Source organism: Protopterus annectens, chromosome 10.part0, assembly GCF_019279795.1.
Source record: "Protopterus annectens isolate FY-2018-M chromosome 10.part0, PAN1.0, whole genome shotgun sequence".
Lineage (NCBI taxonomy): Eukaryota > Metazoa > Chordata > Ceratodontiformes > Protopteridae > Protopterus > Protopterus annectens.
The window spans coordinates 1,417,738,637-1,417,760,952 of NC_056744.1; the positions used below are offsets into that span (position 1 = coordinate 1,417,738,637).

At 36.8% G+C, this 22,316-nt stretch overlaps 1 protein-coding gene across 1 annotated transcript in view; it reads right to left on the reverse strand.

Moving 5' to 3' along the window:
- Positions 1-22,316, reverse strand: part of LOC122813623 (vitellogenin-like) — a 487,128-nt gene that overhangs the window by 135,591 nt on the left and 329,221 nt on the right. The window contains exons 23-28 of the mRNA XM_044086038.1: positions 11,992-12,234; positions 6,001-6,096; positions 5,460-5,672; positions 5,226-5,368; positions 4,986-5,124; positions 4,770-4,905 (exon numbers count right to left, since the gene is read on the reverse strand). Of these exons, the coding sequence (XP_043941973.1) occupies positions 4,770-4,905; positions 4,986-5,124; positions 5,226-5,368; positions 5,460-5,672; positions 6,001-6,096; positions 11,992-12,234 (970 nt within the window). The remainder of the gene's footprint in view (positions 1-4,769; positions 4,906-4,985; positions 5,125-5,225; positions 5,369-5,459; positions 5,673-6,000; positions 6,097-11,991; positions 12,235-22,316) is intronic.

Sequence of the window (22,316 nt, forward strand, 5' to 3'; positions counted from 1 at the left end):
AGTCCAGCTGGATATATGTCCATTTTCAGTGGAGGCCCGGGGAGGAAAGCTCCAAAGGTTATAACAAGTAAGGGGAATACAGAAAAAATACATAGAAGATACACATATCAAAACAAAACAAATAATTGCAATACGCAATTTATAATATCATCCCGTAGTCTAAAATAATATAGTCATAAAATTTTTTTTTTTTTTTTTTTTTTTCCCATAGTATATATGAGATAAGTTGTATTTACAAGGATATTATGTCCATGGGGATCAGTCAGGATGTGTTATAGTGAGAGGGAAATATTGAGGTAGAGGAAAGGTGGAAGAAAGGTTAATCAGGATTGGTACAGGAGCAAAGCCAGTGTTTATTAAGATGGATTTTCAGTTGTTTTTTAAAGAGTGGAAGAGTGGACAAAGATGAGATATTAAGTGGAAGTTTGTTCCACATTTTGCCAACTGAGTTGGAAAAAAGACAATCTCCTGCAGCATTATTGGGTTTGGTACTATTAACTAGTAGTTTGTTTGAAGATCGTAGTTGTTTCAGATTGTTGTAGGGAGTAAGGAGGTTAGAGAGTATTGGTGTTTTGGATGGTTGATATAGAATGTTGTGAGCTATTGAGAGCTGTTGATAAGTAAGTTTGTTAGGAAGTTCAAGCCAGTTTAGTTGTTTTAAGTTCAGACAGTGGTGAGTTCTAAACTGCGATCCTGTGGCAAATCGAGCAATATTATGGTAAGATGAAGCAAGTTTCGTAATTAGTTTTAGTAACAAGTTTTAGTAATAACTAACTTTTGCACACTGGATGTGTCTATAAAAATAGACCTGAGATATGAACATAATTTGCCTCTGCACAGACTGAGCTCTATACGGGTCACATAGGTTCATAGGAGATAGAGTCTTTACAAGCCTAGCCATGTTAATCCCAATTTGTTCTTTTTTGGGTAGTTCGCAGAATGAATTTATGAACAGAGCATGTCTGTGACCAACACTGATTACCCCTATCAATGAGGGACATTGGTGCCACCCCAAGGGTGAATTTGCGGTCTCTCATCCAATTATCTAGGTTGCGTTTGAACAGGGTCAATGAGAAACTCTGTTTTACATGAAGAGGAAGTCTATTCCAGAGAAGCGGCAGTCTCTGGGAGACATGTCTGTCTCTCCAGTATGTTCTGTTAATGTCCCTATCCCTAGAGCAAGTGACTCTTGAGTCATTTGACTTGCAGATATGCAGCATTTCCATTAGGGCAGGGTCGTAGATTGCTCTATAGGCACATGTCACCTCTCAGCAGCCTGTAAGATACAGAGTAAAATGACAGAGTTTTCACTTTGTCCATGTAGGTCATGGTTTGGAGTCCCTGTATTTTCTTAGTGAGAAACCTCTGAGGTCTCTCCAGCTGCTGCAGGTGTCTGGTATGGTACATGTAAAAGGGTGCATTATACTCTATTAGTGTCTGATGAGGGTCGAGTACAATGGTGTTATAACATCCCTTGATCTGGATGCTATGCCCTTGTGTACTACATAGAAGGCTTTTCTTACCACTGTGGAAACTTGGTGGTCAAAGTTCAGATTGCTATCAACCTGTGTTCCCAAGTCTCGCACCACTCGATTGGAACTCGGGGAGGGGCTGTTGTCAGTAATTTGTAGGGCATTCTGTGGAAGATGGAGCTAGTTATTTGATATGAATAGCACCTGAAATTCACTTGAGAGGCAGACAGTGCTTCACATCCATCGTGGAAATGAGTGTGTGGTGCAGAGTAAAATGTTGGGGCACTTAAGTGTGCTATAGCACATTTCCATGCTCATTTTTGAGTACACATAGTATAAATGCACCAGAGAGGCTGCTTTACAAGTAGAATGACAGACAGACAGAGAGATTTAAGTAGAAGGAAGCAACCATGGAGAAATGAAGGAGGGAAGACTGCAATGTAGGAGAAACACTTAAGGAAAAAGAGATGGAATACATTCCAAATACTGAATACAAAAATGTTGAAAACTCAAATTATTGAAACCTGTTCAATGCATTTTGAGTGACAGATATCCACTGCGTTATGTTCAAATCATGAGTCCCATGCTTTGATGACATTACAAACTGTGACAGGTTATTAAAGTAAGATGTCTCCCTGTGTTTATCTGTACCTTGCCAGGTGGAATCCTTGTTCCCCAGCTCCTTATGATTTTTATAGCCATCAGGATATGCCCCCCAAAGAAGTTGGGAGGCCTGCCTAGTGAAGAGTCATATTGAAGATGATCTGGGAAGGACCTATAGGAATACTCAAGGCGGAGCCCAGAGTGGTAGTGAAAACAGTCAGATGTTATCGGTGGTTGAACGGGTGACGGGGAGGAGCAATATTAAAAAAAAAAAAAAAAAAGGAAGGGCAGCAGCATAATGTGAGCATTAGGTCTAAGGAGAAAAAAGAAAAAGTGTAGAAACTGGGAAACTGAATGCACGTGCAGGTGACACAGAAAAGGGAAATAAAGTTGTTCAAGATATTGTGATACATCCTCCACCTGTGGTACCTTTTGTTCTCAAAGGTACTTTCTAAACTAAGAAAAACAATTTACATTTGCAAAAGAAGGTCTGTTCACTATGTGCCATACCTTTCAACAAATCAGGGACAAATCCAGAAATAACTGGGAATATTTTTACAGTATTAGTCCTATTAACTCGACACATTGACAGACTAAGAAAATGTGAATTAATACAAAAAAGACTTTTGGCTTTTTCCGGTTAGGGGTCGCCACAGCGGAACTCCGGTCCGCTCATGATTGGCAGTAGATTTTTATGGTGCCGAGTTGCCAGCCCAACACCCAACCTTTAAAGAGGGCACGCCATTCATGCTCGCACCTACCTGCATGTCTTTAATGTCACTCGACTGCAGGGAGGACATGCAGACTCCACACAGAAGGTTCTCCAGCTGAGAATCGAACGGGAGAACCTTTTGCTGTGAGGCGACAACGCTAACCGCTGAATTAATACTTATTTTCTAAAATATAAGAAGTCTATAAATCTAATTACTATAATTATTTAGTAAGTTTAATTCAACACCTTTTCTCCCATTTTAGGAGGGATTAAGAAGGACAGAGCTAAAATCTGTGTCAAAATCAAGGATGTCCCTGAAAATCAGGGACACTTGAGAGGTATACTTTTTGCCCTGAATCAGGAAGAATGCCTCTGCAATAAAAAAATTGTAACAATGCTACCAAATCTCACAGGAGAGGGAAAACAAACAGTGACCCTATAAAATAATCTGATTTAGAAAGCAGAGAATGTTAATGAAGCTATCCTAATGGGGAGGCTAGTGTCCCTGAGATGTAAACCAGCACTGTTTCAAATGCAAAAGATCATTCTACTAGAATTTTATGACTGGTTTGCTATGGAGATGGACAAAAGTGACCTGCTGTAAGGGGTCTTTCTGTATTTTAACCTGGCAGTAGACATGGTTCTTCATGGATACCAAAGGTCAAACTAAGAGGAACAGGGATGGAACAATGGCTTAAGACATGGAACGTGAATGGCTTGAGAAGAGGAAGGTATAAGGTGAAAGTTAGTGAAAATGACTGAGGAGAGGGTGATAATTAGGGGAGTGTCTAGACCAGTGTCATTCATTATATATGAATAGGATACTTGGAGAAGATAGGAAACAGGGTAAACTTATTCATGGTTGAGACTAACACTGGGGCACTGCTACAAGATGAAGGGTGAGTAGTGGGATACAGAGGTTTAGAGAATGGGCAGAAAATGAAGATTAAAATTCAGTAATACCAAGTAGAGTGTAATGTTTTTAGGGTCAAATAATCTTTTTTTAAATAGCGACAAATAATCTTGCAGTGACCTTTGAAATTTGATATAAGGCAACAGTGGACTGGATGAGAAGAGAGTACTAAAAGTTATGATTAGACCTAGAATAAACCACTAAAAGAAAGATAACAAAAGAGTGACATGGGCTAACAGGGAATATGGCAAAACCGCAAAAGGGGAGTGGACTCCTGAGATGCCAGAGTTATGCCATTTTATGGGACCCTGTTTTTCCCACAGCTGGAGGGAGAGATGCAATCCTGGAGATGGGTCATAGACAAATAAACAAGGCTGGCAGATATGTTTTACTTATTCCTTTACTAACTGAGTAGGTATGCTGGTCCTTGGACTCTCTTCAGTCATTACATGGGCACACTGGTAGTGTATACAAAGAGTCTTCAGATACTACACAGAATTATTCAAAAGGACAAATCAACTAGGCTAGTAAAGGTGGATATAAGGAAAGACTGTCAAGAGTATGGAAATATAGTGGATAAGGGAAGGAATATGACAGGGACACACAGAATGATTGCAAATCAAAAGGCAGGAGAAGTACTTAAAAGTTAAAGAGGATGGAGGAAGGGACACAATTGGGGGACGTAATGTACAAGGTTAAAAACAGGCACAAGGAAGTCTTATTTATGGAGGAAGCTGTAGATCCATGGACTGATAACTTGGAGCTGTGATGCACAGAAAAACTGAAGAGATCTTGAGTGAGACAGAGGAGGTGAAGGCGTAAGAGGGGTAGTGGCATCTGCACAGAGCAAGAGGCAACAGTTGTGCAGTCACATTATCCCTGCTTTTTCTAACAGGTCCTTTGTATTTTCACAGATAACACCTGTACTCATATTTATTAGTATTTCTAGAATCTCACTGAGAACATGCAACACTGAGCTAGAACTCTTGAAATGTATCTACATTTGCTATTATTTCTACTTCATTGTTCAAGGAAAACAGAATAGTTTCTGGAAATTTAGACTACTGACCTGTATCTGAATTTGTTATTAGATCTGGTATGTTACTTAGGGCACGTACCACAGCTGCTGGTAGCTGGGTGCTACTCATGTTTTTACTGAATGGCAATGCAAAAGGAAGCCACAGGCCACTGTAGCAGAATGTTGACTGCAAAAAAAAGTAAGAAGTTTCAGTCTTTGACACTCTAGATATTATATTGTCATTAAAAAACAATTCTTATTATGTACCAAGGGTGCTTTGACTGTTAAATCCAAGGTTCTTGGAGAAGTTGCAGTTAGAGCTACTGAAAGCTGATGAGAAGGATTATGATCATGCATCTGAGTCAAACCTAACATAAAGGCAATCCCGGGAGCATATTCAGCAGTCCTGAGGAAACAAACAAAACCCAGTTTAAAGCTTATGTGATAAATACATACACACACACATGAATAAATAAATTAATTAATAAATATATAAATGTTTCTTACATTCTTACGACTGCTGTTATTGCTTGAGGAATTTTATTCCACTGCAGCTTAAGTTGCAAAGTTGGGTTATTTGCAAAGTGACCAGTTTCTGCCTTAATTGCAATATTGTAATCTTTGCATTTCTGACCCCATTTCAAAACTGCCTACATGATTGAAAAGAGAGTATATAAATCTAAATGGGACTAGTATGAAGACAGAAATGATATGCAAACATTAAAGTTAATGAAACATTACCACTGCCTTTGAACTGCTGAGCAGTTTAACTCCTGTGCAAGCCCTCCATGCACTCGAGTTGTTGAGTTCTTTGGTATATATCTGCACTTGCGGTTTTGGTCCTTTAAGATCTTGGTAAACAGTAGTCTGGTAGCCTTGTTGCCTGTGATGGCTGCTCTTTGCTTGAAAAATAATAGTAAATAATGGCCTTGAATGATCTCCAGGGAAAGTGATCTATAAGTACAGTGGGTAAAAAATAAATTAGAGGGAAATAAAACATCAGCACACTTATAGATTTTTCTGTGAAGAAACCATCTTGCAAAAGAACATGAAGTTTATTAAGAAAAAGTTACAAATGCATGATCAGTACAGAACTGTATGTACTGCACAAAACTATATCTATGTTAGACAAAATAAAAAGCAAAAAAAGTTATATTAAAGTTCTGTAAAATAACGGATAACAGGATATGTGCTGACTGCATTTCGGTTATGCAGAATATTATACATTTGGATAACATTAATTGTCCAGTTGCTGTAAGATTTGATTTTTAAACTTTCAAACCTCTTGGGAAGACTCATCATCGCTGCTGCTATTTGCATTATTGTTCTTGGGAAATGGGAGTCTATCCACATGATCCAACAAATGGCCTCCGAGTTTCTGTAATATTTAGGGAATAAAATAGATGTATAAATATTAGTAGAGCGAAACATTGATATGACATTCCAGAACAAAGCATCTGGCATCAATTTTGATATAAGAAGTATGAAATCTGTGTTACTGTATTTTGAATACTGTCAAATAGTGATAATAACAAAACAAATAACTAATCTTAACAATATACTTATAACAATTCTTGTAGCCTGCAATTTATATGCTGCTAAATGAGTTATGTAGACGTTTATACAGGTCAGTTATTACCATGAAAACTTAGCTCAGCTTATCTGGGTACAATTAGCAACTCAGGTGACTGACTGAGTGGCAGGGAGGGATGAGCACACCTTTCCTCAGAAGGAGGGCACTCTTCAATGATGATCTCTAAAGAGAGTTATGGCCCATAGAGGGGAGTTACTCTTGGACATAGTCAATGACCAAAGGTTGTGGGGAAAAGTGAAGGGAACATGTGCAGGTTATATAAAAAGCAAACAAAAAAAGCAGAAATGGCCATGCCCCCCAGAGTGTCCTTAGGATCCACGACCAGCCCCAGCAAATAGTGAATCTTGGGAATAGAAGGATGGCTGTTAGAGCTGGAGTAGACATGAGGCAATGGGGGCCAGGCCAGTACCATGAGGCATTAGGGCAACAAAAAAAAAAAAAAAAAACAATAATACTAAACCATCCCTACATTTAAAATGCATTGCTTTACCAGATGTCTGCAAAGCTATAGAAACTTACTCAGAAAATTCATTGCAGAATGTTATAGTAAATCCCAGTATATCTATTTTGGTTCCAGAATAACTCATCAATAAACAAAAATACCATTCCAAAAGAATATAAACCATAAGTCTGGTTTCCCTCAACGTCTTTGTTAAAAAAATAGAAATTCCCAAAAAATCCTAATTTGAATACTCCACTAAAAAATTCAAAGTAGCAGCAGGGAATTAGGCCCATAACACCCTCCTAACTATATATGCTAATCAATGTTTCTGTTCCTAAGGATGATACGGATACTTAGTGATATATTAGTATGGGCAGGTTGGAGTGCTGATGGTGGAATGCTGGTAAAAAGTTGGGAAGGGGTGCCTTTCAAACCGAGAAGAAATTAGGATTTGAAGAAAATGTTATGGGAAGGTTTTAATGATCTTAAGGTGTAGGGTTAGGGTTGGAAGGAGGAGCAGTATCAAGGTTACACCCTTTACTAAAGAGGGCAGGGTGCCTTCCCTCAACCGAACCCTACACCTTACTGTCATTACAACCTTCCCATAACACTGCCACTGCAAACACAAATTTGCAGCTAGTGTTAAGGGGGGGTTAGTTTTAATATTAGGTGAAGAAATAGTTTTTGTGTGTGTGTGAAAATAATTGCAAATGCTTCAGAGATACTGATTGATAGCATTTCAAATTAGAGCCTTCACTGTGGCAACTGCATGATCACACTTTATTAAATAACCATGCATGACCACACTTTATTAAATAACCATGCATGACCACACTTTATTAAATAACCATGTGCCCTTTATTTTCAAACTTCTGCATTTGTATAAACGGATTGCTAAGCAGTGTAATTGTATTATTTGAATAATATGTATTGTATTAGTGCTATCTTGCTCTACATCTGGTTTGTGAAATTTTCTGTTGTTGCTCTCTGAATGGAATATTAAATATTATACAATGACAGGTTATTAACATTCAAAAATGTGAACGCTGATTGGTCAGTCCAACTAGTGTGCCCATTGTAAATAGAGCATATACCAGTAGAAAAACAATCCGGTTGGTCAGACTCTCTTCTATTAATACATGTTACAGATTTCCAGTTTTCTTGAGCTAAGAGGTCAAGAGGTAGCTACTGAGGGCAGAGAAAATGCAAGGACAATCAGGTACATTATGCAAAATTAAAGAAACATACCCAATTTTCCTTGTATTTCTGCTCTTTCTCTCTAATACCTCTGAACTGTTAGGATTTAAAAAAAAAAAAAAAAAAAAAGAAAAAGCACCGATGGACATCTTCCTTTCTCCATTGCTTCCATTCCAAAGCAATGATGTACTGTCTGAGTGTAGGAACATAAGTCCCATATGCATGTGCAGTATGTCAAGAAAGCAGCAGGATACAGAATGAAAGCAGAACACTATGGCACCATATTACAAAGACATTATTTTAAAAAAGTAAGTAATTTGTTTCTTAAATAATGTCATTGTATAACAGTAATAACCATCTACTTGGTGTGATATACTGAAGATTTACCCATGGTTGCCTTTGTTTAATCACTCAGGCTTCACCCTTGTGATTAAACCACACCAACCATGCGTAAATCTTCAATATACCACACCCAATCATTTGTTATTGCTATATTTTATTAGTACTAAGTATCACTATATCAGTCTGTGAGATTTTCTGTTGCTATTCTCTGAGCTTGGGTTGTGAATAAAAAGTGACTGTGGGTCAGCTCAATTGCCCGGTCAAAAAAAAAAAAAAAAAAACTCCCAGACTGCCCCTGGCATATTCATTTCCATCATAGTTATTATCCTTTTCTTTCTAAACCACTCATTTCATCTCTCCTGCACTCTCTTATCGTCTTGCCAAATGTTAAATAAATAAAATAAAATTAATAAAATAAATAATTGTAGCTAGGAGACAATGCTGTATACTGATCTACAGTATTTTCTGAAAATACCAGGGCCCTTGTACTCCTTGTGGTGTGATGTTTCTCCTCTTCTGTGACCTCACATTTGATGTTTTTCTTAATATTAATTGTGGCTTGCCCCTCCACTTCTCTATTTATTGTCATTTCTGAACAAATGACTGCCAACCCAAGTAGTTTCATGCTTCCTACAAGTCACAGTTCTTTGTTTCTGCAGGAGTATGTTAATTAATCAATCAAGTACTCTTTTGGTGAGCACTACTCCTGTGATGCAAACTTGGAGAAACACATTTTAGTACTAGTGGAGTATGCTCCTTACCCCACTGTTGTACAACTTGGAAGTAGGTATCTAGATTAGATGAGCCTAGGGGGCTTGTCTCATTGCAAAAAAGAAAGCAATCTGAGCTTTGCTGACAGTGGCTTTATTTCAGCAAATGCTTTTCTTTCTGAACTGCAACTCACTTGAAAGTTCCATCAGTAAATCAACATGATTCTGTTTTTGAGAGCTTTCAGTCATATGCTCAATCATTCATAGATCAAATCACAGTTCACCGAGATTCATTGCTTTGAATACTTACTGCTCACTTTTGCTTGCTTGCTTGCTTGCTACCTGCATATAGGAGTGATATATTTTCCATCACATTCTAGCATGATTTTGCTTGTCCAGGAGTGCAGCCTTTCAGAGAAAGATCCAAGTAATTTTATCTTATGTTTAACTAATTGCTCCTTTTCTCAGGTGCAATGATGCTAGAATGAAAGCAATAAAGTAAGGTTGTAACGATTTATTTTGCTCATAAATTGATAAGCTTGAGCACCTGTGTTTTGAAAGTATGTGAACTTGAGCATTAAGTTATGATTTCTGAATTATGACATGGGCACCGTAGTTCTGAAAACTAGTATTGAACCCATTATGATGCTACCAGCAAAGTACACCCTCCCCTCCTGCTTCATTACCCACCATTTCTTAGTCTTCCTATCCAGGCTCCTTATATTGCAAAGTAATACTACCCAACCAGCAGCCACGTTCTGTGCCACCCTAGTATGTTCTGTTAAGTTCTTCATTTCTTATTTTCCTTTTGCCTACAAACTAAATACAGCCTTATCTCTTCTTCAGCTATAATATTCCTTTCTCCCCTACTTCTTAGTCTAAAGACACAATCATTGAGATGCACCCATCCAAACTAGCGCTCTAATGGGAGCAGCCAAAAGAAAAAAAAAAAATATATATATATATATATATATATATATATATATATATAGATACATACACACACACACACACACACACACACACACACACACATCTATAGCTCATAATATCAAGAACTCAAAATATCGAAACCTTTAAAATGCAGGGGGCAAGCTTCCTGGCACCTCCACACCACCCCCTCCTAATTATATATAACAGTGACATGGACCTTACATAAGAAGTTTTGACATTGGTCTAGTTTAATAATTTGTATGCAGGTATCAAGAGTATTAGTTCTTGTGCAATTAGTTTTCCCAAACATAAAGCTATCTTGCCCGCACTGTATAATCTGTCTCCTGTATAATTCAACACCAGTACTATTCATATGACTACATGGATCCCACTACTTTAACCTCATACAGCTTACACTCAATTCATTTCTGTACTATATTAGGTTCCATCTTATTCTTATTTCTTGGTATCTCAAGTGACAGTTATATCCATCCTTCATTCCACAACCCTTTTTCCCATTTTTGCAGATGGGCTTAAGGTGTCACTTCAGCAGTGCAATCATCTAGATTGGCTTCATACTACTAAATGGTTAGCTCAGCCACAGTTGTCCTTCTACACAGCACACACTCCTGCATGCTCACACCAATGGGCAAGTTAGAGTGTCCAGTCCACTCACTGCGTGTCTTTGCAATGTGGGAAGAAATTTGAACACACAGAGGAAACCAATGGAATCACGAGGAGGACATGCAGATTCTTCACAGAAGTCACACCAGCTAAGATCTGAACAGGATATCCTCTTGTTGTGAGGAGAAAATATTATCCACTGTGCCACTTTGCCACCCTTATACAATTATATTGAATGTAATCATTTTATAATTCTGCAGTTTGTTAACTTTAGCGACATAATCTAAACTATGAACTAAAGAAAATCTGCTGCTTGTACACTGCCCATTTTACATAAAGTTAATATGATCCACAGTTAACTGTACATCAACAAAATCTTTTGACTATTGAATAATTGATTTATCGGCAGGATGTGATGTCATAATTCATTTATTATATAAATGGTTTTATTTTCACTTGTGATTCACGGTCTGATGAAGCCAGATTGGTGAAAGCGCTTACCGTTTCATACCAATAAATAGACAAAGATTTCCAGCCATCTTTCGTATTTTGGATTTATTACACGTGGAATCTTTTTGTGGTATTTTGTCTACAATAGACTGCCTTGGTTTGTTTCCGTGAATGGACCGCTTTTTTATTACCTTTGTTTATTTCCCATTTATCATGGGAACATTTACTTCTTGGAAGTGCGGACTTTTTATACTTTTTATTTTTGAATGTGTATGATGTATATTTTTATTTGCATTGGACATGGATGTCACGGTTATCCCTGCTTCATTATAACTAAACTTTCATTCTTACAATGGCTTTCATAATTTCATTCTTGTTTTCTCTTAATGTCTTCATCTGCTAATTACGTTACCAAAGAAAGCATGTTTCATAAAGCTTTAGTAACAGTATGTGATAAGTATGTATAGTGATTTGGAAGTGCTCCTGTACCCCACTGTTTTCTTGATACTTAATGTTATACATACGTAATCAATAGCTCACATTATCAACATATTAGTACATCAGTTGATTGCTGTAGATGCTGTAATGCAACCTCCAAGATCACATCAGCCACAGAAAAGGAAAAAGGTGAGACACTGAATTCCATTTTCTCTTATTTTGAATGATATCAGATGTAAATGTTTTCTTTTGGATATGCTGGGGTGACAAGATGATGAATTTTAGATGTATTGGCTATGATGTTTGCATCTCTATTAAAGGAGACATGATTGATTATAGACTCCTTGATCCTTTGATGCAGTTTAAAGGCTAGGTACTTTTAAGGCTTTTTATAATATTTATAAAAACAGACAAGCTATAGAAATAATTTGTAAGAACATCTATTTATTTTTCCATTCTCTTTAACCATAGTCTAGTTGAATTGCACTAAATATGTCTTATTACATGCCACGTTAAATATTTACAGTACTGCTGTTGAATTACCTTTTGATGGCTTTCATTGCTGGTTCTACTACTACTGCTGCCACTGCTGCTTTCTTTTGATGTGGAAGAGCTCATGTGATTCTTTCCATGGCGACGTTCTTCTGAAGATTTATGTTCGGATGAGTATTGACTACTTTTATGTGTTTTTCTGTTATCGCTGCTACTGCTGCTAATTCCACTTCTTGATGAAGTATCCGTATGAGAATGTTTTTGGCTATTACTTAAGTCGCTTAGTCTTTTACCCTGCACATTGAAGAAAAAATGATTTTGATCTTTAACAATATATGATCCATTATTAATTTTGTCTGTTATTTCATTGTACATAACATTTTTTTTCTTTTTTGCTAATTTAATAAAGTTAATGTTTTAACAAAAAAAATAATAATTAATAATTAAATAGATAAATAAAATTCTACAATATAGTAGAGCACTTTTTATGCCTTTGTTAAAGAATGTTCTAGTATTTCATATAAATGCAGTAAGACATTCACTGTGCCATAAACATGTGATTGACTACCAACAATAAGTATTTTAACATTGAAAGGCATCTCATTTTTCTATTTAATTGAGTAGACCTATTTTATTACTTAATGGTTTAAATACATAGTTTCTAGAATTACACTTATAAGCATATACAGATTTAGGGTATTCACAGAAGAAAAATTCAGAGTATGTTCATAGATTCATGGGTTCAGTGTACAGTGCTCCAACCCTAATGTCATCCAGGAACACTAACTCCCTAAATTATGATTTATATACCCAGGGTTTTCCATCTATACATCAAACTTGTGTTTTGAAAATGTTCAATAAAGCAGACTTACCCATACACGATAGCAATTTATTCCAAAGAGTTTCAGTGTAATATATTATTATCGAATATTCTAGTCTTATAACTTGTAACCTTATATTTATTATTTGAATGCTTTTGAGTTTTACTACTATGCCTGATGCCTAAATTCATAGTAGCTAATAAAAATATCATTTTTTGATGCATTACAAGCTATAGTTACTTTCCTCTTAAATAACATTGTTGAACAGAGAAAAGATCCAGCTTTTTACATTTATCATCACAACTTTAGTATGACAAAGCCTTTACTTTGTGGAAACTTTCTCAGTACTGCTTTGAGTCTATTTAATTGTTCACTATTATAGGCAATGAAAACATTACTGGTCTCATAAATGTTTTATATAGGTGAATCAAATATTGATCATTTCTCAGAGTAGTAGTTCTTAATAATATACCTGCTTGCGTCATACATTTTGAGACCACTAAGTCAACATGTTTTGAAGAGTAGAAGTTAGGAGTAATTAATATGCCAAAATCATTGCAGAATTCCTCTTCAGATAACATCTTGTATCAGTAACGGCTTTCATGGAATATATTTTACAAAAAAAATAGTATATTTGTTTAGGTTCAAATGTATAAAAAAGTTACAAACTCAGTTTGTTTTATCAGTCGGATAATCATACATCTCTGTATAATTATTTTGATCAGTTATTGTAAAACCCAACTTATAATCATAGGCATATGTATTGTACCAACAAATATTATTCCCAAGGAATGTAGAAAAAAGTAATATTGAATAATAATGATCCTAAGACCAAATCCTGAGAAATGTAGCTAAAACAATTACGGTACAGACTAAAGCGATTTTTGGTTTGCTTCAGATGATTAGGAATTCAGATTGCCTGTAGCACCACCGAGGAAAAGAGATGATGTTCAATCAGCTGACCATCTGATAAGTAAGGATGTAACAAATTGTTCTGTTAACACTGAAATGTGTATATTGACTGCAAGAAAGCTGCAGATAATGATGACCAGCTCTATAAAGTGGCTACAAACTTTATTTTGATAGTATTTTTATAATCTCGATAATAAATGTAATAAATGCCAACTCAGCAGTTATTAGGTTAATGTATTTAAATGTAGCATTACTCAAAACGTCTAACAATTTTGATAATTTAGAATATATAGATTTTGGAGCTCTGCAAGCTTGCAGTATACCAGTTCCAGAAATAATATTATTACCAAAGTCTATGTGGTTAAATCCCTTTAAAGCTGCTTTTTTAAATCACAATTGTATATTTAGGAAGCTTCTATTTTTCCAACAGTGTTATTGACTAGTTTTACTTTTTGAACATTTTGAATCTTGTCTTTAGGTAATGCACTTACATGTTGGACTGCTGGAACTATATACCCAATAAAACAACTACCCGCCATATCTTCGGGTAGCCACTTATAGACTTTTTGGCCACAGAGGAAATAGCACCCATCTCTCAGAAGTACTTTTGAAGCATTTTTGATACATTATTGTTGGTCACAGTTTGAAAAAATACATCAAGTCCCAGTTTTTTTTTTGAGCTGAGTAAGGTTATACTGTAAGTATGTACAGTAGTACTATTTTTAAATAATCAAACTTGCTGTTTAGAGCTGAGTAAGGTTATACTGTAATTATGTACAGTAGTACTATACTTAATCATACTTGCTGTTTAGAGCTGAGTAAGGTTATACTGTAAGTATGTACTGTAGTACTATTTTTAAATAATCAAATTTGCTGTTTAGAGCTGAGTAAGGTTATACTGTAAGTATGTACAGTAGTACTATGTTTAATCAAACTTGCTGTTTAGAGCTGAGTAAGGTTATACTGTAAGTATGTACAGTAGTACTATTTTTAAATAATCAAATTTGCTGTTTAGAGCTGAGTAAGGTTATACTGTAAGTATGTACAGTAGTACTATGTTTAATCAAACTTGCTGTTTAGAGCTGAGTAAGGTTATACTGTAAGTATGTACTGTAGTACTATTTTTAAATAATCAAACTTGCTGTTTAGAGCTGAGTAAGGTTATACTGTAATTATGTACAGTAGTACTATACTTAATCATACTTGCTGTTTAGAGCTGAGTAAGGTTATACTGTAAGTATGTATAGTAGTACTATTTTTAAATAATCAAATTTGCTGTTTAGAGCTGAGTAAGGTTATACTGTAAGTATGTACAGTAGTACTATGTTTAATCAAACTTGCTGTTTAGAGCTGAGTAAGGTTATACTGTAAGTATGTACTGTAGTACTATTTTTAAATAATCAAACTTACTGTTTAGAGCTGTGTAAGGTTATACTGTAAGTATGTACAGTAGTACTATTTTTAAATAATCAAACTTGCTGTTTAGAGCTGAGTAAGGTTATACTGTAAGTATGTACTGTAGTACTATTTTTAAATAATCAAACTTGCTGTTTAGAGCTGAGTAAGGTTATACTGTAAGTATGTACAGTAGTACTATTTTTAAATAATCAAAGTTGCTGTTTAGAGCTGAGTAAGGTTATACTGTAAGTATGTACAGTAATACTATTTTTAAATAATCAAACTTGCTGTTTAGAGCTGAGTAAGGTTATACTGTAAGTATGTACAGTAGTACTATTTTTAAATAATCAAACTTGCTGTTTAGAGCTGAGTAAGGTTGTACTGTAAATGTGTACAGTAGTACTATTTTTAAATAATCAAACTTGCTGTTTAGAGCTGAGTAAGGTTATACTGTAATTATGTACAGTAGTACTATACTTAATCATACTTGCTGTTTAGAGCTGAGTAAGGTTATACTGTAAGTATGTACAGTAGTACTATTTTTAAATAATCAAACTTGCTGTTTAGAGCTGAGTAAGGTTATACTGTAAGTATGTACAGTAGCACTATATTTAAATAATCAAACGTGCTGTTTAGAGCTGAGTAAGGTTATACTATAAGTATGTACTGTAGTACTATTTTTAAATAATCAAACTTGCTGCTTAGAGCTGAGTAAGGTTATAATGTAAGTATGTACAGTAGTACTATTTTTAAATCAAACTTGCTGTTTAGAGCTGAGTAAGGTTATACTGTAAGTATGTACAGTAGTACTATACTTAATCATACTTGCTGTTTAGAGCTGAGTAAGGTTATAATGTAAGTATGTACAGTAGCACTATATTTAAATAATCAAACGTGCTGTTTAGAGCTGAGTAAGGTTATACTGTAAGTATGTACAGTAGTACTATTTTAAATAATCAAACTTGCTGCTTAGAGCTGAGTAAGGTTATAATGTAAGTATGTACAGTAGTACTATTTTTAAATAATCAAACTTGCTGCTTAGAGCTGAGTAAGGTTATACTGTAAGTATGTACAGTAGTACTATTTTTAAATCAAACTTACTGTTTAGAGCTGAGTAAGGTTATACTGTAAGTATGTACAGTAGTACTATATTTAAATCAAACTTACTGTTTAGAGCTGTGTAAGGTTATAATGTAAGTATGTACAGTAGCACTATTTTTAAATAATCAAACTTGCTGTTTAGAGCTGAGTAAGGTTATACTGTAAGTATGTACAGTAGTACTATTTTTAAATCAAACTTGCTGTTTAGAGCTGAGTAAGGTTATACTGTAAGTATGTACTGTAGTACTATTTTTAAATAATCAAACTTGCTGTTTAGAGCTGAGTAAGGTTATACTGTAAGTATGTACAGTAGTACTATTTTTAAATAATCAAACTTGCTGTTTAGAAGAGGAGTCATTGGACCATGTAATGGTTTTTGAACAAGAATGCCAATTAGAGTAAGTGAGAAACTGTCCAGAGACCCTTTTGCTGGTTTGATTTTCTATGGCCAGAAGAAGGGCTGTAGTGTAGGTGGTGACACAGGCTTTTATGATAGTAATGTTACAGGTGCTCTGTCTAACTCTTTGGGTTTCATTTTATTTGAGGCATAAAATTTTATGCTGGTGAAAAGCCAGAGAGAGAGAGATGGTTTTATTGGAAAATGTAATTAATTCCCCAGTTTGATTTGTGAGAAGTTGTGAATAGCTGGAAATCAGAAGGTGGGAGATTGTAAATAAGATGCCTGCATGTGCAGTAGGAATGGCTGTACAGATCTAACAATTGCTGATGTTAAAAGACAAGGCATATGTCATTTGAAGAGCATGGTATGTATTGAAAGATGGATGCCAGTCTGTTTGGTCTTGTATATGGAGTGGATTTGTAGTAACATGCTCATGTGTGGGAAACCGAAAGGGCCAAAATAGGAGGAAAGTGAAGGCAAACAAAAAGGCAAATATGAACCTGCAATGTTTTGGCAGGAAGGGTGTTTGCTGATGGCTCAGAGACTTGGGGAAATGGACAACAGAGTTTACTTTTTGATTGCTTTTAGTGGTAGCCGCCATTTGCTGAGAATGGTCAGTCATTACCATTATGAGGAGTTGTGCTGGTTTTACTTCTGCTGTGAGTAGCAGTGAGTTCTGTCACGTATGTTTTGGAAAAAGTGCAGGGCTGTTGATTGTCCGAAGGTAGAATCTTTTGAATGTGGGAAAGGTGAATCAAATTAAAACTCTTTTAATCAGACAGCTGAAGCAGTAGTGAGCAGGACAAGTAAAGGAACCTTTCAACGCAGCTGCAGGGAATTTTTCAGCTGAAGAACTTGACGTAAACCCAGTCACCAGGCTGAACATGGTGGGCGGAGTTTTGGTCTGGTTGCTGTAAGGAGGTGACAACCTGCTTGTGGTAGTTCTGCAGAAAAGAAACAAGATGTTGACAATAACACAAGAAGTCATCAGTAAAGCTAAGGTCTGGATTTTGTGGTGGGGAGGTGGGGAGGTAGGGAGCCGCATTGGTTGGCTCATTAATATTTTATGTGGTGAAAGTTTCCTAGTTGTGCTGACTGCAGATCTAATAGAAAGTAATACCAATGATAATGCATTTGGCCATTTCAGTCCAGTTTTTGCTGAGATTTTAGCTAGCCTAGTTTTAACAGTCTGATTTGCTCTTTTTACTATTCTAGAAGCTTGTGGCTGATAAGGACAATGCAAAGACAATTTAACATTTAACATAGTACAAACATCACTAATAAGCTTTGCAGTAAAATGTGTACGTCTGTCAGTTTGCATTTTACACGGTACCCCAAAGCGGGGAATAAACTCAGTCCCTAGTTTACTTACTACCATGGTAGCATCAGTTTTTGCACATGGAAATGCTTTAATTTATCCAGAAAAAGCATCAGCAATAACTGAAACATATTTAACTCTTGCACATTGTGGAAGCTTAATGAAATCTCATTGTGTACTACAGAAAGGTCCCCACGGTTTTTAATATGCTGCAGGGCAGCATCACCAACCTTTGAAATGTTAAATGCCAAACAAACACTACAAGTTTGAACTAAATGTTGGATGACCTCAGACAGGCAAGGGGCATACCAGTCAAGAGAAATATGCTTAATTAATACATTTTTACCTGTATGTGATGGTAAATGATGAGTGGGCCAATTGGTGCAGAAAAATTCATGGGGCTACAGGTCAATCCACCTTACCTTTGTGTGATCGTCTGCTAGATGTTGAAAAGTAAGCACATCAGATAAAATATGAGACATGTCATTTTTAGTTTGTAACATCTGCAAGTGTATAGCCTGAATATGAGATGTTAAAGCAGCTTGTTTGACTGTCCAGTTTGCTAAATTATTTTCCTTAGCTTTAAAAGAGGAAATAGTCTTGTGTGCAATGCACTTTACAACAGCTATCTTGGTAGGAAATAAAAGAGCATCTAAAAGATTATGAACAAATACTGCATTTTTAATTAATGTTTCTGCTGATGTAAGGTATCCTCTTTTCTTTTACAAAGTTCCAAAGTCATGCACAACCTCGTAGGTCTGGAGTCTTCAATGGCGTGTCCTGTAGATCAAGTCTAGGAGAAAGTACATGGTTAACAACAGAAACACAGTCATGAGGTTTCCCATCTTCAGTGGTAGGAATAAGTGATGCAGGTTTAGCGGGGGGCAATGATTGATTTTCAAAGAAGGGTTATTAAGTAATGATAGTTCATATTTTGTGAGGCAAGAAGCTGAGAGATTTGGGGTTTTAGTTTTAAGTCGATGAAATTGTACTGCATGTAGAACTGCCAGAAAATTATTGTGCCCTACGGTTAGTGGAGATGCCATGCCCACTAAATGGACTGTGGTAGCTGCTGTTTGTAAGCAAGGAGAAAAAGAACTGCAGCCACGGGGTCCAGGACAGAGCTATAGTAAGCAATTGGGTAGAACCCATTTGCTTAGTGTTGAGTCAGTAAGCCCAGTGCAAATTGGCTGCATTCCCTGCAGAAAAGGTAGACTTTCTTAGAGTAATCAGGGAGACCCAATGCAGGATGGTTAGATAAAAGTGTTTTTAGTTGGCAAAAAGTTTGTTTGTGTTTGTCCTCCCATAGGAAAGGTTCAGGGACACCCTTTTTAAGTAGTTTTAACAAAGGCTTAGTAATTTCTGCATAATTAGAGAGCCACCGCCTATAGTATCCAGTCAGCCCTAAGAATGAATGAAGCTGTTTTAAAGTGACAGGTATGGAAGCAGATTCATAGGTAGGTACTAGGCTATCTGCCTGAAGGCATTTATAAGCCTAGCCAGAATGTGTTGGCTTTCGCCTCCCCCTTAGATTAGTTCCCTGTGCCTCTGTCCAGCAGAGCCACTGAAGTGATCCTGGTTTAAACTTTGTTTCCCATCCACTCGTCAAGGTTTCTCTTGAAGAATGTTAGCCAGGAACTCTACCTAATGCAGATTGGAATCTTGTTCCAAAGCATGGGAAGTCTCTGGGACAGGAATCTATCCCTCCAGCGTGTCCTATTTATCGTTGTGGTGAGGTTTAGATCCCTAGAGCATGTGGCTTGAGGGTATATGATTTTCCTTAGGTGGAGCATGTCTATCAATTCTGGAAAATAAACAGCCTTTGCAAGGCTCGAACCTAGGACTCTACACACCATAGACAACATGAGTTACCACTAAGCCATGTCAGATCTTGTGAGGGGAAAATGAGCCTTGAATCCTTAGAGATAAAAAAGCCTAAATATTGTACCTGCAGATTTTATAACTGAAGCTTTGATTTTTTAACTTTAAAACCTCAAATAGCTATGTGTTGAAGGAGAAATAAAGTATTTATTTTACCATCTTCAGGAGAAGGAGACACAATAAGCAGTTATCTACATATTGGATTAAAACAGAGTTGCAGGGTAGCTGAATCCTATGTAGTTGACATTTCATTTCTCATGAGAACAATGTGGGAGATGCCACATAACCTTCTGGTAGTTTGGTCCATGTGTACTGTTGCTCTTGGTAGGTAAATGTAAAAAGATATTGACTATCAGGGAGTAATTGAATAGAGAAGAAGGCAGAGGAAATATCTGTGACTGAAAAAGTGGTAGCAGAGGGTGGTAGAGAACTGAGAATAGTCGCAGGGTTTGGGACTACTGGGATAGCTGGTACAATGACAACATTGACTGCTCAGAGATCTTGTATAAACTGATATGGCTCTTTTCTGGGTTTTTTCACCAGAAGACTCAGTGTATTACATGGGCTAGTGCTTGGTATAATAATGCCTTGCTCTAAAAGAGCCTGTATTACAGGTTTAATGCCTTGTCTGCTGTGGTGGAAAGTGGATACTGATTTGGCAAAGGTTCATTGGCTTTGACAGTTATATGTACAGGTTGTGCATCAGAAATGCAACCAACATCATTGTAATTTGCAGTCTAGAGATCATGGGGTAAATTATTTAACAATTGTAAATCTTCAGAAGAGTGAGGGGAGTTTGTGTCTGTGAAAAAGGAGAAAATAATGTCTTTATTTGTTACTGAAGTGTCAAAAAGAAAATGATTATCTAGAACACTGAGATATACTTTTTCAGGCATACAAAAAATAGTAAATTGGAGTTTACACAATAGATTTCTACCTAGCAGATTAAGAGGTACGGAAGTCCCTATGAGAAAAGCATGTTAGTATGCTAGAGGTCTCAGACTCACAGGAGTTGGTTGAGTTATTGGGTATTCTGCCAGTATTTTGAAGACTCCTATTCTTCTAATAGATTTTGAGGACATATGGAGAGAATTTGCTGTTGAAGCAGTAAGCATGGAGCAAGTTGCTCTAATGTCAATAAGGAAAGGAACCGTATGGTTTTGCAGTTTATGATTTACATAAGGTCCTGATTGCCGGACTGGCAGCAAATGAAATAGCTGTGTATCCTGTTCATGTCTGTCCTATTCAGTATTATGCCATGTAGACCCTTGCCACTGAGTGGTAATTATAGGTGGCTGTTGCTGCTGAAACTGATTAGTTTGCTTTTGTGGTTGTTGAACTCGGTTTCCCTGCCCTTGTGAGTTCGGTTGCTAGGATTGTATTAACAGCTGTAAAAAAGAGGCAGTCTTGTCACCAATGGCCCATCTGGCCACAGTTAAAGCACAGGTTTGAATTTTGGTTGGGCATTCCCATGCCTGTAGTAATTCTTGGTTGGTGAGGGGCCAAGAACTGGTATTGCTGTCCAAAGACTTATAGTCTTTTATTATTACTGGATCTATTCATAGGTCTAGGTTGGGCTAGCAATGTTAGAACTTGCAACTGTGGTTGTTCTTGTTGCTTCTTTTTTTCTCATTTTTTTCTTTCAAGAATGTCGGCTAAATATTGAACTTTTGTGACTTAACTCATGCAATCCCAAACTGGGCCAGTTTAGACAAACCTTTTTCAACTGGTCTTATATGGGAGGAGAGAGACCTTCCACGAAGGTGGCAGATAACCCACTAGCAGCAGGATCCTCGGTAGCCTCAGGATAGCATGAATAGGCTTCAAAAGCATCTGTCATATGCTTTAGGTATGCATTAATTGATTCACCATACCACTGCATTGCTGCTTTGATCCTTGACCAATTTAGGATGGAAGGACAAACCACTATGATTGCTTGCAAAATTCTGTCATGGACATCCTTAAAATCTTGCCATATCTGTATGCTGGGGTGGGGGCTGTGACATCTGTGCACTGACCCAGCAATCAAGGAGCCTCAATCCTCACCACTAACACCAATGAGGGGTGTCCATAATGGGAAGGATGACAAATTCACACACAGTAAAGTACAATTTCCCTTAATAGCACACAGATCACAGTCAGTCTGGGGCTGGTTTCTCCCTTTCACTCCAGATCCCCTATAAGACTCCCCACTGGCACAGCTATAGGATACAGATCTTAGCCTAGTGGTCATGCTAAAACCTCCAGCACCCTCTCTTTCCAGTCAGTGCTTCATGTCCCTGGCTGGCTCTGTTTAACCATGTTAGGAGATTGTGATCTGTCACCACAGTGAATTATTTTCCATACAGATAAGGCTGAAGTTTCTGCAGTGCCAACACTATGGCTAGACATTCCTTTTCTACAGCTGCATAGGAATCCTCCCTGGGTTGGAGCCTATGACTGAGATAAACCAGTGGGTGCTCTTTTCCCTCTGAAGAAATCTGGCTAAGTACAGCCCCCACCCCATGGTTCGAAGCATCCACCTGCACAACAAATTCTTTGCTGT